General features: G+C 42.1%; 1 protein-coding gene across 1 annotated transcript in view; it reads right to left on the bottom strand.

Annotated features, from left to right (window-relative positions):
* Nucleotides 1-16,202, bottom strand: part of RAVER2 (ribonucleoprotein, PTB binding 2) — a 99,759-nt gene that overhangs the window by 82,955 nt on the left and 602 nt on the right. Inside the window, exon 2 of the mRNA XM_055305247.1 lies at nt 8,462-9,630. Within this exon, the coding sequence (XP_055161222.1) occupies nt 8,462-9,630 (1,169 nt within the window). The remainder of the gene's footprint in view (nt 1-8,461; nt 9,631-16,202) is intronic.

Raw genomic sequence — 16,202 nt, 5'->3', positions numbered from 1 at the left:
CACTGTTGTTGGTTTATGTCACCCAAACAGATAGGAGTAATCTGTCAAATCAACCCAAACCATAGAAGTTGATAAATAATGAGGGATGAGTAGAGCCTCCAAGGAAAATCTGGGTGCTATTAGGAAGGACAAGAGATAGGCGACAGCATTGGGTTCTCAGCAAGAAACATATGGCAGACTCAAAAACTAAGTAATTGCAGAGGATTTTTTTTTAAGAAGACTATCTACAAAGACTTATAAAAAGCCTTTGGTTAGCAACAGTCCCCTATAACCTCTGAGCCTAAGGAGGCAAGGGTAATGACTACAAACAACACCAAGAGCTTAATTGCATGGAGAGCAGCACTGGAAAGAACTGTGACCTTTGAAAGAATTAACAGCCAACCCAAGGTATCCCAGGAGAAAGGAAGCTGAGTGAATAAGTACTCCAATCTATCTCGCCTCCACCCTTAGATCTCCTACTGGTGGCTCTAGCCAAATGCAACCAGAAACCAGAGCAAGATAAGCCTCCCAGGACACAGAGCAGGTAAGAAGGATAGAGTCAGATGTGGAGGAACAAAATGAAAGATATTTGGCACGGCAACCAAGGACAATCCTCTGCAGAGAATTGTAAGTCAAAATATACAGATTAGTGCTCTGACTTTCCCACTCCTTACTTATTACCCCTCTTTTTTTAAAATTTTTTATTTATTTATGATAGTCACAGAGAGAGAGAGAGAGAGAGGCGCAGAGACACAGGCAGAGGGAGAAGCAGGCTCCATGCACCGGGAGCCCGATGTGGGATTCGATCCCGGGTCTCCAGGATCGCGCCCTGGGCCAAAGGCAGGCGCCAAACCACTGCGCCACCCAGGGATCCCCTTATTACCCCTCTTGATGCATACCATCCCCTTAGAGTACGGCAATTACCTCTCTAAGCAAATGAAATACAAACAGAGCCAAGGTTTCAGATAAACAATTATAGAATATTGAAATGTATAGATAACTATGGTTAATCTACATTTTAATATTCCTTTACCTGCCTGCTTGAGCTGGTCTAAGTAGAGCTAAGCATAAAACTCTCTGCCCACAAGAGAGAAATGGGCTCTGGTAGCTCCTAAGGACCAGAGTTATAATGTAGGGAAGGTACGTGCAAATAGAAGTAGTAAGGGACAAAACTTGGAGTGAAACGGACCCCTTTCAGCAACAGCCTTTCATCAGAGATGATTTATTGCTTCCCCAATGTTCAGAATCTTGTTTATTTAAAGAGCAATTGCCTTAAATACAGCTCTTTCTTGAGCACTGACAAGGCACAGGTGCACTCATCAGTGATTTGAAGCTGGGAGAGTCTCTGTTCCTGCACAAAGCTGTTTAGAGCTTATTGTACTATTTAGAGTAATCTTAAACTTTAGGAGCATCATAGCTTAAATCATTGTTAAAATGCTAGTGAACAACACTAAATCACATTTACCATATTCTTCTATGGGAAAACATGTTACTAGCCAAAAAATAATTTATAAGAATAATTCCTATTCATTAATCAGGAAATGGCCTATAAACCACCTGAGACTTCTTTGGACTGCTTGTTAACACACAGCATTGTGATGCTGACCACAAAGTACTGCTCTTCTTGAAAATGTTTTCAGAACAGAGAACAAGCATTGCTGAAACACTTTTCAAGAATTCCTGCCAAGACTAGAAACTTACTGAGCCAATAGTGACCGGGAAATCTAAAAGATATTCCTCTAGCAGCTTTCAGTGTCCTTGCTACACTGGGAACAGCATAAGACATGCAGAAAATGGGTAGAACTCATCATGAAATTGATTAACTACATTAGAAAATAACTTTGTAATGTCATGTAATGTCATTTTAAATAATAAAATGTCAATTTAAATGTCATGTAAACTACACTGTGAAAAGTAACTTTTAGAAGTAAAATGGCATTCTTGATGAGAAAAAGAATAGGGACACCTGGGTGGCTCAGCAGTTGAGCGTCTGCCTTGGGCTCAGGATGTGATCCCGGAATACAGGATCGAGTCCCTCGTCGGGCTCCCTGCATGGAGCCTGCTTCTCCCTCTGCCTGTGTCTCTGCCTCTCTCTCTCCATGCCTCTCATGAATAAATAAAATCTAAAAAAAAAAAAAAAAGAATAATTTCGGGATGCCTGGGTGGCTCAGCAGTTGAGCACCTGCCTTTGGCCCAGGGGTGATCCTGGAGTCCCGGGATCAAGTCCCACATCGGGTTCCTTGCATGGAGCCTGCTTCTCCCTCTGCCTCTCTCTCTCTGTGTCTCTTAACAATAAATAGATAACATCTTTAAAAAAAAGAAAAAAAATTCAAAATGCAAAATAATCCCAGTATTATCAGGAAAAAAAAGGAGTAATAGCCCCATACAAAAAGAGGTAGGAATTACTGAATGTTATTAAAGAAAATAATGCATATTTTAAAATCTCACAGTTAAAGAACACAATGTATGCGAGAAATCCTATTTGTTTTCGACTGATATGAAAGAAAAACAGGAATAAGCAGCTTTTAAAAAAGAAAATCAACTGGAGTTTTCTACTGGTGGTTTGTTTTTCTAAAAACTGCTTAGTTGATAATACTATGCTTTTAGACAGACCTCTGTGAATTAACCATCAACCTTCTCAATTAACTATTATAATAGAATACTTCAAAATGAAAGTTAATAGTGCCCAGAGTGAAACAATAGAATGTTTTTTCTATTACCGATCCTGGCTGTTAGCCCTAAGCACCTCACATTTTCTCTTAATTACACAAGAAAATTTCTTTCGGATTCTAAAATAACACAACAAGAGCAAAATACACGTACACATACACAACATGTTAGAGAAAAAGTGAGTGAATTCAAACAACATAGGGAATAAATGCTATTGTTTTCTCCATTTTGAAACTCCAGTAACAATTCCATTAAAACAGAACCAGGAGAACCAACAAATAAAGACAATGTATAGGAAATGCAATAAAAAACACATATTAGGACATTACCTTAAATCAAAATCCTAAGTTCAGAGCTGCAAAAGACTATTCACGCATATATTCACGATGGCTATTCTGAATAAGAAACAGTGTTCTCAACATTGTTATTATTCACTATAATTATTATAAATGTTATTCATGATAAATACTATAATTGCATTCCCAAACACAAACAAAGACATACTATAAATATCCAAATCACTGTGGCCTGAAGTACTTGGGGGTCTAAAACTAGCTTGATAAAACTAGAGTAGAATCCATTGTAGGACTAATAAGAAATAAGACTGCAAATGGAGGCAAGGGCCAAGTCATAAAAAGCCTAGAGTCTTAGAGTTCTAGCTCATTATGTCATGCTTCTCAAACTGAGGTCTGAGTAACCTATGGTAATAAAGGAGTATGGAAAATCATAGGATACATATGTGCATCTTCCAGAAGTGTCAAGTTTATGAAAAAAATTTGGAGGATGGTGAAACAAGTTTAAGTCACTGTTTTTGCTTTTTTTTTTTTAAAGATTTTATTTATTTATTCATTAGAGACAGAGAGGCAGAGACATAGGCAGAGAGAGAAGCAGGCTCCTCGCAGGGAGCCCAATGTGGGACTCGATCCCTGGACCTCAAGATCACACCCTGAGCCAAAGGCAGATGCTCAACCTCCTGAGCCACCCAGACGTCCTAAGTACTGTTTTTAAATTAAATCCAAGTTCACCAGTAGAACTAATAAAATTAATATGAAAACTTCAGTCAGAAGACAAAGCTTCAAAGTTTCTTGAGATAAACTGATTGAGCTTCACTCTTCCTCACAATTTGAGGAAAAGAGACATGTTGAGGGACATTTGAAGAAAAGTTTGAGAAGTGCTGGGAATGTAGAGGTAAACCTTCTTGTTCTTTCTCTTTTTTGTAGGGGAGTGACATAATTGGATTTGTGCTTTGGGGGAGTTCCCCTCAAGGGAAGCAGTCAGCAGGATGGGCTAAAACATAAGACACAGGACAATAATGAGGGTAGATGACAAACAGAGAAGTCATAGTAGTCTGGGCAAGACATGAAAAGAGACATGAACCAGAGCTAAGACTATGAAAACACAAAGGGCTAGAAGGATTTGAGAAAGCGTAGGAGGCCAACCAGACAGCACCTGACTGACTGGACAGTAGCTATTAAATGAGGCAGCTTTTGAGAAGTTTTTACCAAAACTTAAAATTTGAGTAAGATTTATAAAAATCATATTTAATAAAGAAAATACTCATGTTTTTAAAATGTTAAAAGAATATTATTGGGCTCAGTTACCAATGTAACTTTTCTAGAGACATAACTATACAGCTTGACAACTAAAGTTAGGAAGGGCCTAGATCCTTAATGTAATATTCTAGAATAAATGAATGAATGAGGGACGCCTGTGTGGCTCAATGGTTGAGCATTGGCCTTTGGCTCAGGTCGTGATCCTGGGGTCCTAGGATCTTGTCCCACATCGGGCTCCCTGCAGGGAGCCTGCTTCTCCCTCTGCCTAAGTCTCTGCCTCTCTCTCTGTATCTCTCATGAATAAATAAATAAAATCTTTAGGGAAAAAGATGAATCTTCTAGGAAAGAACAGGAATTTGATATTTAAAGCATCTTATTACTTAATAACTGAACAAAAAGTAGTTACTTTTTCTTAAACCATGTTCGTTATTTCATAAAGTATGTATATTTTAGCCATGCAATAAATGCTAAAAGGCACAACGTAAAATTCAAGTTAAACCCTCATTTCTAACTTGACATAATATGCAGCCACTAAGAAAGACATTAGAACTAGACATCAGAATTGTTAGTTTTTAAAGATTTTATTTGAGAGAGAGACAGAGAACACAAGCAGAGGGAGGGGCAGAAGGAGAGGGAGAAGCAGATGACCCGCTGAGCAGGGAGCCAATGACAGACGATGGGGCTTGATCCCAAGATTCCAGGATCATGACCTGAGCCAAAAGGCAGATGCTTAGCCAACTGAGCCACCCAGGTGCCCCTAGACATTAGAATGGCTAAGGGAAATAAAAGATAAAATATAAAAAAATCCTCGCAAAAAATATTTATTAAAATATTAGAACTTAAGAGATAGGAATATATGCATTTTATTCAACCAATAAAAATAGCAATGCTCAGTCTAATTAAAGATTGTCTTTTAATTGCTTTTAAAAATTAGCATACTTTGTTCTATTCTATTTATGGAACACAGACCACATAGTTATAATTGTGATCAGAAAACTAGCAAAGATACAGGTACAGAAGATGACAGGAAAAAAAAAAACACTACTCAAATGTTATCTGTGCACTATAGGTTTAGATTTTAAAACTACACACCAGGGAATCCCTGGGTGGCTTAGCGGTTTAGTGCTCGCCTTTGGCCCAGGCCGTGATCCTGGAGACCTGGGATCGAGTCCCACATCAGGCTCCCTGCAAGGAGCCTGCTTCTTCCTCTGCCTGTGCCTCTGCCTCTCTCTCAATCTGTGTCTCTCATGAATAAATAAATAAAATCTTTAAAAAAAATAAAAAAATAAATAAAACTACACACCAGCAATCTTAAAAACGTTTTATTTTTTTAATTTATTTATGTATTCATGAGAGACAGAGAGAGAGAGAGGCAGAGGCATAGACAGAGGGAGAAGCAGGCTCTCCACAGGGAACCCGATGTGGGACTTGATCCTGGGACTCTGGAACCATGCCTTGAGCCAAAGGCAGAAGCTCAATCACTGAGCCACCCAGGCATCCCTACAAACAACGTTTTATAATATAAATCATCATAGGAAAGAAATGCTCAAACAAGTCTGGAAACTAAGAAACTAACCTCTAGATCTTTTTTTTTCTTTTTTTTTAGATTAAATTCTTCTATTGTAAAAAACTTGGCCTAAGAATTTAACTTAATGTAAAAATTTAAGATACTTCACTTGGCAGTACAAGACTCATCTAGACATGTAGACTATACAATTTTATTCAAATAGTTTATTCTTGCTACCTTACAGAAAATCCTAAGACTTAGGCCAAACATAAACTCATAACAGAGAAAGGGTATCTCAAAAATACAAATCAGTATAATTCTCATAAAGCCTCCATCCATCACTAATACCCAGTAATTAAAACTGTTCCTTTTTTAGACTCTGACATTTTTTTCATGTCTCTTAAGAGAAATGAGAAAGATACCAACAGCAAAACAAGAATAGAGCCAACAGTCTAGAATTCTGTATCTAAATATTTTTAGAATGCAAGGAAATAGAAAATAGGTGACACTCCACAAAAAAAAAAAAATACTTCTCCATCTCTCTTTTCCTAGATTATCTATACATAGAGCTGCTGTTCTTTCCATTATTTTTTTTTTCAATGCCACCTGTCTCTTCCAGGCACCTCTCTTCCTGAGCCCCCTTGCTGCCTTCTATTTGCACGGGTAGGGGAAATTTATTTCTATGAAATCAATCCATTACAGGTGTTCTTATAGGTAGCATCACAAAATATTACCTGATGGATGGGAAGTAGACAATAATGGAAAGAGCTGCAAAAGGAATGAGATACATCATATTGAGAAAGACTTTTTTACATTGCTTTTTGAAACAAAATGGCCCCTCCTGCATATGGATTATATGCTCTCATTGTAAGATCTAATTACATAATAACGAGCCATTGCTCTCAGTATTTACAGGTCTTATGGAAGAACTGCCCTGCAGTTATCAATAGCCAGCCACTTGCAATGCCCTATACCCTGCTACAGGAGGAACTACATAAATTGGCCCCAATCTGCCACTAAAAGGACAGCCCACCCTCCCCATCCACACGAAATACATAAATTCAAGCGATATATGAAATATATATGAACATCTAGACAATTAAGAAACCCTGAAGTACAAAGACATGGTCTCTCTCTTTTCCTTTGTGTGTGTGCGTGTAAAACAAAAATACATATGTATACACAGGCACGGGAAAAGGGAAAAGGACAATATCCCATGTTAACAATGGTTGTCTTTAAGTATCAGAATATTTCCTTGCTATTGGTGACATGAATGGACCTGCACGGTATGATGCTAAGTGCAGTAAGTCAGATTGAGAAAGACAAATACCATACGATTTCACTTACACCTAGTATCTAAAAAACAAAAGAACAACCAGAAACAGACTCATAGACACACAGAACTGGTGGTTGCCAGAAGGAAGCAGGATGGGGGGGGGGGGGGGGCTGACACAGGTGAAGGAGATTAAGAGGCACAAACTTCCAGTTATAAAATAAGGAAATCAGAGGCATGAGAAGTGAAGTATACCGTTGGGAAACTACTCATAACACTGTTATAATCCGGGACGCCTGGGTGGCTCAGCGGTTGAGCATCTGCCTGCGCAGCTCAGGTCATGATCCCGGGGTCCTGGGATTAAGTCCTGTGTCTTACTCCTGTGTCCAGCAAGGAGCCTGCTCCTCCCTCTGCCTGTGTCTCTGCCTCTCTGCGTGTCTCTCATGAATAAATAAATAAAATCTTTAAATAAAATTTAAAAACCACTGTAATACTTTTGTATGGTGACAACTGGTCACACGGTAGTGAGCAATGCCTAATGTAGGGAATTGTCCACTATGTTGCACACCCGAAACTAATGTAACATTGCATGTCAACTATGCTTCAATTCAAAAGAAAAAAAAATACAAGTGATTTCTATTCTTCCTCTTTGTGCTTCTCCGTATTTTCTCGCTTTTCTACAATGAGCGACGTGGAAACTTTGGCACTCCACGGGGTAGGGGGTTAAAGCTAAATAGATGCAAAGTTTCTAATCTTGAAGCAACAGTTACCAGTTAACGTGGATCAAAGACACAAAGTAGCCTATCCTTAAGCCTCCTTGGAGTCACTGAGTAGCAAACCCTCCAGTACTTGGCACGGCCGGAAGGGGCCGCGAGGTTCCCCAAAGCTCAGCGCGAACCTCTCCATTCCGGGGGGCCGTGGTAGACTGGGGAGACAGAGTCCTTCCATACAAACTTGGGCAAGTGCTTCTGCAACGGCAAAACTCTCCTCCAGCTCTCCCCCGCCCCCATGGCACGCCCAAGTCCGGAGGACCCAGGGGGACTCTCTACCCCCCCAGGTACTCCTGAAAACCCGAGCCCCCCCCCCCACTGCGCTCCACGGCTCACCTCCACCTCCTTCACCTGCCTTCCCCCTACTCCCCGCCGATCCCGTCCCCCCCCCACACACACACAGCCGCGGGCCGCACGGGGAGGAGAGGGGGGGCCGGCTAGGGACAGCCTCCCCGGAGTCCCTTGACCTTGGACCAGCCGCTGCGCCTCCCGGAGCCTCAGTTTCCTGCTCTGCCGCCCTCGCGGAGGGGCCGCGCGGGCTCAGGAACCGGGGGCGGGTGTGTGTGTGTGTGTGCAAAAGCGACCTTAGATTCTAGCTCTGCACCGACCCCCTCCGCCCCTCCACCGCCGCGAGGCGCCTCGGGGCGGCTTCCCCCGCAGCCGGCCCCGACGGCCCCGGACGGGCCGCCCCTCCGCGCTCGCCCCGTACCTGGCAGCTGCTGTCCTGGGGCAAGTTTTTGACCAGGATTTTCCTGCGGTTGCTCAACTCGCGGTGCATCCGCTGCAGCCGCGCGGCGACCTCCTCGGGGTGCAGCGGGCCGGGCGCGGGGCCCCGCGCGTCCTCGCCGGCGGACGGGCCCGGCCCGCGCGGCCCCCACCCCGGCCCCGGCCCCGCAGCGCAGCCCGGCCCCGCGCCCCCTCGCCGCCGCCCGCCGCCGCCATCTTCCCGGGCGCCCCGCGGCTGCGGGCGCCTCCGGAGGCTCGAGGGGAAGCGGAGAGAGAAAGCGGGCGGAGGCCGCCGAGTGGGCCCGGCGCGGGGGGAGGCGGCGCGGCGGGCGGCGGGCGGCGGGCGGCGGGCGGGAGAGGAAACCTGAGCGCGGAGGAGGAGCCTGAGCGCCACCTCGCGGGAGCCCCCTCGGCCCGGCCCCCGCGCCCCCGCGGCGCCCCTCGCTCCCGCTGGGGGGACCCGGCGCCGCACCCCCACCTGTGCGGCCCCGGGCGGGCCGCTCCCCTCCCCCACGGCCTCCCCGAACCCCGGGCCTGGGCTCTGGGGATGCGGCCCCCGGGCTGCAGCTTCCCGGGGGGGGGTCGAGGGGGGGACTCGAACCCCTGGCGCGGACCCCCCACCTGTGCGGCCCCCGGCGGGCCGCTCCCCTCCCCCACGGCCTCCCCGAACCCCGGGCCTGGGCTCTGGGGATGCGGCCCCCGGGCTGCAGCTTCCCGGGGGGGGGGGGGGTCGAGGCGGGGACTCGAACCCCTGGCGCGGACCCCCCACCTGTGCGGCCCCGGGCGGGCCGCTCCCCTCCCCCACGGCCTCCCCGAACCCCGGGCCTGGGCTCTGGGGATGCGGCCCTTCGACTGCAGCTTCCCGGGTGGGGGGTCGAGGGCGGGGGGGGGGGTGATGGTGGGAACCCGATCCCCGGGCGCCTGTCCCCGCGCGGCCTCCCCACGTGACACCCAGCTGTCTCCCAGCCCTCGAAACTCCCGGGCTGCAGACGCCAGTTCGGGGCTCCCCAAGCCCCGGGGGGAGGGAGGGGGCCGGGAGGAGGGGGCCCGGGGTGCCCTGCAGGCTCCGGGACCTTAACCTGGGGTGCTCAAGATGTGCATATTTGGCAAAGAAGTCCGAGTTTACAATGAAAAAATAAATTTGAGGATTTTCTAGGGAGGACGGAAATGTTCTGGAGGGAATTTTACAGACTTGGAAAAACCTGGTGGCAAAGTATTTTCCTTGCTGTGTACCAGAAAGCCTGTGCTATTCAGCCCTCCCTTGTGAATTTACTAAGATGTAAAAAAAAAAAAGCTGGATGGTTGCACATGCGACATGTAAAGCGATGCTGCAGCAAAGGGGACCTGGAAGAGGAGCTATGGCAGGGGCTGGAGACGACCGTACTTGAAACATTTTTTAATGGAAACCTAGAGGGAGAGTTACATTGTAGAACCACGCGCAAAGTGATGTTCTCAGATCAAACCATCAGCGACCTTTGGCATCAGCCCAAACGACTATTGGAGAAGACTACGCATCTTAAGTGTGTAGCACGCACATACACTCATAAACAAAACCAAAAACCCTCTTTAACACCAGTGTTATTCCATTAGGGGAAAAATTTTTAAAATAAGGTAACCAAAAAATAGGGGCACCTGGGTAGCCCAGCACTTGAGCATCTGCCTTTGGCTCAGGTCCTGATCCTGAAGTCCTGGGTTGGAGACCTGCATTAGGTTACCTGCAGGGAGCCTGCTTCTCCCTCTGCCTGTGTCTCTGCCTCTCTCTGTGTCTTTCATGAATGAATAATAAAATCTTTTTCAAAAAAAGATAACAAAAAAAAATAAAAACAAAAGATTTTTAAAAATACTATTCAGTACTTACACTGTACCCTCACATATTTCTAAGTCCTTTATATATATTTACTCTTCACAGTTAAGTTTTATTTTAGGTTCTATTTCCTCATTTTACACATGAAGAAATGGGAGTCTCAATGGTCGGTCTGCTTACTTCTAAAGCCCAATGATCTTAAAAGTATAAAAAGATTCATCTGTAATCCCGAAATAATGACTCCTAATATTCTTGAACTTATTCTCTGCCAGTAGATAGATACTTAGAGCATTAAAATGACTCTACAGTGTACACCCATGTTCATAGCAAAACTATTCCCAATAGCCAAAGGGTGGAAACAACCCAAATGTCCATCTACCCATGAACAGATAAACGAATTGTAACATAAACATGCTGTGAAATATTATTCAGCCATAAAAAGGAATAAAGTACTGCTACAAGATAGATGGGCCCCAAAATGTTAAGCTAAGTGAAGGAACAAAGGTCATGTATGTATGATTCCATTTATATAAGATATCCAGAATAAGTAAATCCATAAGAATGCAAATTGGTGATTACCAGGGATTGGGGACACTGGAAAGTAACTGCTTACCTGAACAAGTTTCCTTTGGGGGTGATAAAAATGTTTTGGAGCTAGACAGAGGTAGTGGTTGAATGTACTAAATAGCCACTGAATTGTTCACTGTAAATTTTTTTTTTAAAGATTTTGTTTATTTGACAGAGAGAAAGCCCAAACAGGAAGAGTGGCGGGCAGAGAGAGAAGGAGAAGCAGGCTCCCCGCTCAGCAGAGAGCCTGATGTGGGACTCAATCCCAGGACTCTGGGATCATGACCTGAGCCAAAGGCAGACAATTAACAGACTGAGCCACCCAGGAACCCCAAAATGTTTAATAATGTCATATGAATTTCACCTCATAAAGAAATGTATATTTGTATATACATATACAAATGTGTGTATACACACACACACACATAGACACTAGCATAGAGAAATAGTAAAGTAAGGTTTCTGTGTGATAGGGACTCAGTCTTATTGGGAGAAAATTATACAATAATTATAATTAAATGTGATAAACATGCAAATAGAAACTTTAGGAATAGCCCTGGTAAATAGTGCTCTAAGTTTAGGGATGTTGCTTTTGCTGAAAATATTTTTCAAATTGCTTTTTTGGTATTGACTTCAGAAACTACAGCAAATTTTTTGAGATAGTTTCTGTGGTAGTGAATATGTATCTCTCAAAAATGCATTTGACTTGGGAAAGAATTAAATGCCATTTGAAGACAAGTCTGGTGCATGAATCAGGTGTTGATTATGCTTTTGGAATTATGATTATGTAATTAGGGTTTGGGGCCTCAAGAGGGGCATGATTGCAATGTTATCAAGTCATTAAACCAATTTTATTAAGTGGGTAATTGAAAATGATCCCACTCCTTAAACAATATTGCTGCGTCCTATAGGGTGGTGTCTTTCAAACTACTTCCCAGTCCAGTGGGAGACATATACCATAATGGGACATACATTTTACATCAAAACCCAATAAATACACACACATAAGAGCTGTAACAAAAATTTTACAGAACAACATACTCTTACCTGATGCAGCACAATAGTAAATACAAAATACAATACAATAGTAAATACATTTACAATAGTAAATAGAAAATACTATTGTATTTTCTATTGTTTCATTTACTTTTTAATTGCTGACACACTAAATTGATTTCATGTGCCACTAATGAGTCATTACTCACATTTTGCTAAACACTGCTCCAGTTTGCAAATCAATGATTTTCCTCATTACTCTGGCTCAGCTGTTTCCAAGGAATTCAGGGAAATAATAGAACTTACTGATTTTAAATTATTTAACTGACTGATTATTATTGCCACATGAGAGAAATGGATGGACACTGCAAAGACTTGGACATGCTATTGTAATTCCAAAGAGTTCCTCTCATTCCTGGTTGTAGCCTGACTTCTGTGGCAAATTAGAGAAGCATTCTAATCTGAACCTGAAGTGGAGTACAATGATCAAGCTGCAATGTATTTACCAATAACCACAAGTAATTATCATGATCTGCATAATTACCTTGTTCTTAAAACATAAGCAGTGCTTACTTGTACCTTTATTTTTAAAAATTTTGGTGGTTATTTTTGTGTATTTTTAAAGCTCTGCAATTGGGGAAAATGTTGGAGAAGTTTAATAAGTCCCAGTTGATAATAATTTAGCTTCTTGTATCCTATCTTATGCTTATATCTTATGCTAATATGGTGAAAATAGGTTAAGCATGTTAAAAGACCTGTCAACTATAAAACTACAAGAATCTTTAGGTTTCATTTATTCATCCAGTGATGTATAGTGATTGTCCACAATGTACCAGATACTGTACAACACACCAAATTTGATAGATTTTTATTTGGAAATGGTCTTTTCCTTAGGGAAAGTAATTGCACTTCAGTAATTACAGATTTGTCATGATAAGTAGTATGAGTAAAGTACTCTTAATAGCACAGAGGGGTGTTTGGTTTTGACTTAGGCAAAGGTATCATGAAGAACGGAGTCTTGAAGGACAAGCAGGAGTTTTCTAGATGACCAAAAGTAAATACTGAAACAGGAAACAGAGACTCCAAAAGCATCAAAGGGACTGGCATGTCCATGAAATAATAAGTTTGGCATTAATAAAGGCTGTTCTGATTTTGGGAGAGTAGCAGAAAAATTAACGAGAAAGATGGCAGGTGCCATTCCATTTTAAGAAGCTGGTTCCACTTTAAGTCAATGCTTTAGTATGGCACAAAAAAACAAGCTCACAGAGAAAAGCAATGTTAGAGGCTCTTAGGGAAGTGACACGATCAGAAATAGCTTTAAAAAATAATTCTGACAACAGAAAGAAGGAACTTAGCAGGTCTTATGTCAGGGAGACCAGTAAGAAATCTTTTGAAACACATTAAAAACATATGGGGGCTTATACTGGAGTAGAATAGTAACAGTAACAAATGTATTAAGTGTCACATAACCTATGTGTATTAAGTGTACAGAGCTTTACCTAGATTACCTATGCTTTTATTCCTTACTTTTTCTTTATATTATTTAATTTTATTTTTTTTAAGATTTTATTTATTCATGAGAGACAGAGAGAGAAAGAGAAGCAGGCTCCATGCAGGGAGCCCAATGTGGGACTCGATCCCAGGTCTCCAGGATCACGACCTGGGCCAAAGGCAGGCGCTAAACTGCTGAGCCACCCAGGATCCCCTAATTTAAAACCCTATAAGCAACTGTAATGTAGTTAGTATATACCTCTTTACCAATGAGGAATCAAAGGCAGAGAAGGTAACCTGTCCAAAGTCAACAGAACAAAAAAACAAAACAAAAAAAAAAAACAAAAAAAAAAAAAAACAAACAAAAACAAAAAAACAAAGTCACAGAGTAGGCAGGGGCCCCAGGATTCCAATGCAAATCCACCTGCTTTTGGAGCTCAGGTATGTGAACTTATGTAACTGTAGCTGAAGGAGGGACTAGATTTGTGAGACCTTGTTAAGAGAAATACAGTAGAAGGAGAACATAGTGATGGAGAAAGCAGGATCTGGAGTGAAAATACCTGGATTCAATTCTGTGTAACTGGAGCAAGCTATTTAAAACATAAGAGAATAATTCAAATATGCCAAGCCTCAGACTTTTCATCTGTAAGGCGGAGATAATAACAGCACCCACAGGCTACTATTAAAGGCTATTATGAGGATAAGATGAGGTAATGTATAGAAAGGGCTTAGTAGAGTGCTTAGCTCAGGAGCTAGAAAAAAGGCAGCCACAGTAATGGTGGTGGTGGTGGTGGTAGTAGTAGTAGTAGTAGTAGTAGTAGTAGTAGTAGTAGTAGTAAAATTCTCCTTAATTATTTTTAGAAGTCTTGGTAACTTACTGGATGTCAGCAAAGAAAAAGAAGTTAAGAATGGCATCATGGTTTCTAATATGAACGGCTGGATGGGGGTGATGTCCCAAATGAAGGAGGGAACAGTTTAAGAACATACCAAGCTCAAGGTAGGCATCTGAGCTTCAAATACTGCAGGACATCTAGATACATGTACCCATTAGATGGTCTAACCTGGTAAGAGACCAGGTACTTAAAATGAGACTGCATGCAATCATCCAGGCTAAGTGTGTATTGAAAGAGAAGTCCAAGAAATAAGACTTTAGAGAACAACATTTAAAAGCCTGAAAGAAAAGAAAGTGGATGGGAACTTGGCAGTCCTGTTAAGTGCTCCACCCATAAAAAAGAGTACCAGGTAAAAATGAAGGGATGTCCAGGAAACATAGTTGTATCCCATTAGGTATTTCTCCTTGTTTTCTTATCTACAGTGACCTTAGAGGCTATCTCCAGCTCCTGATTCTTGGCTGCAGCTCTCTATTACAGCCTCTGGAACATCTCCTACTTGGCTTCTGTGTCTTCACAGTATTGGTCTTGATTCTTTTTTTGGATTGCTTTTTGAATCACAAGTTGAACCAACTCACCACGGCTTTCTGCTATTGACCTTGATATGCCAGCTATAAAAGAAGCCTAAAATCAGATGAAAGGAAGAAAAAAAAAACTGGAAGTGAACTAGAAAGCATGGCTTCAGAGAAGCCAAGAAAGCAAAATGTTTCAAGAAGGAAAATAGCCAACTTGTTCATGCAGCAAACAGAATGAGGACTGAAATGGAGGTAATTAGATTTGGCAGCTAGGAAGCTCCTGGTGTCTTTGAATAGGACAACTTCAAGAAAGTGGTAAAGAAGGGCACCTGGGTGGCTCAGTCAGCTAAGCATTTGCCATCAGCTCAGGTCAGCATCCCAATGTCCTGGGATTAGCTCAGAGAAATCAGGATCCCTGCTCAACAGGGAGTCTGCCCCCTGCCCTGGCCCCTGCCCATGTTCTCTCTCTCTCCCTCTCTCTCTCTCTCTCTCTCAAATAAATAAACAGAATCTTAAAAAAAAAGTGGTAAAGGGACAAGAGACAAATCTATGAAAAAGAACTGGTGTGATTAACTTTGTACCCTCTAATTTTCTCCATGAAGCAAACAGATCATCCTCCGATAGTAAGGAGATTAGGCAGGAAATTAGAAATTGTAGTCCATATAGGTGATTTACACATATAGAATTCTCATGACCACCACTTGCAGTGGATATTATCCCCGTGTTACACGTTAGGCAGCTGACATAATGAGATGAATTCATGCAGCTAATGTGAGGCGAATTTAGAACTCAAACCCAGGTCTGTCGCCAAATTCCCCATGTTTCTTACTGCATTTAGCCACCCAGGGGAATGTGGATGTAGTAATAATAGGTATAGTATTATAATACAGTATTATAAATATTACTTCTATATTAGCATATAATAGTGGTAAGAAAGATGAGTAAGAGGAATCAGATAATGGTGGTGCTCAGGGTGACAGAGAGATAAATGCTTTTGTTGCTTAAAATTTAATAACAAGTAATAGCCTCGCATCCAACTTTATGCCATAAACCCCAGTGGCCACAGGTTCCTACAACTAAAGGATGCTACTTAATACAAATGACTTTTCTGAGTTTCATTTCAGCCACCACAAAGTATCATTTACAGACTTTGCTTTTGTTATCGTCTAAACATGTCTTTAAAATATTTATAAGCTCTAACTTTTTACTTTTATTTTCAAGGCTATGAAAGATATTTTGAAAATCATAAATATGTAAACTGCAAACATTTCCCTTGAACTTAGAGTCGGATTAAATAATACAAACAATTTTACATTTTGCCACTGAAGTTTGAATCCTTTTCATACCCTGAATTACAGAAGTCTATCACTTTCTAATACACTTTCTATCAAAAATGTAATTTTAAAAAATGATAGCTATAAAGTTATAGAAAAAGCCATAAAACAGGTGGCATGAATATTT

The sequence above is a fragment of the Nyctereutes procyonoides genome, unplaced genomic scaffold (assembly GCF_905146905.1).
Source record: "Nyctereutes procyonoides isolate TBG_1078 unplaced genomic scaffold, NYPRO_anot_genome, whole genome shotgun sequence".
In the NCBI taxonomy this organism is placed as follows: Eukaryota; Metazoa; Chordata; class Mammalia; order Carnivora; family Canidae; genus Nyctereutes; species Nyctereutes procyonoides.
Note: the sequence above shows the minus strand (reverse complement) of the source record. Positions and strands in the feature narration are given on the sequence as shown.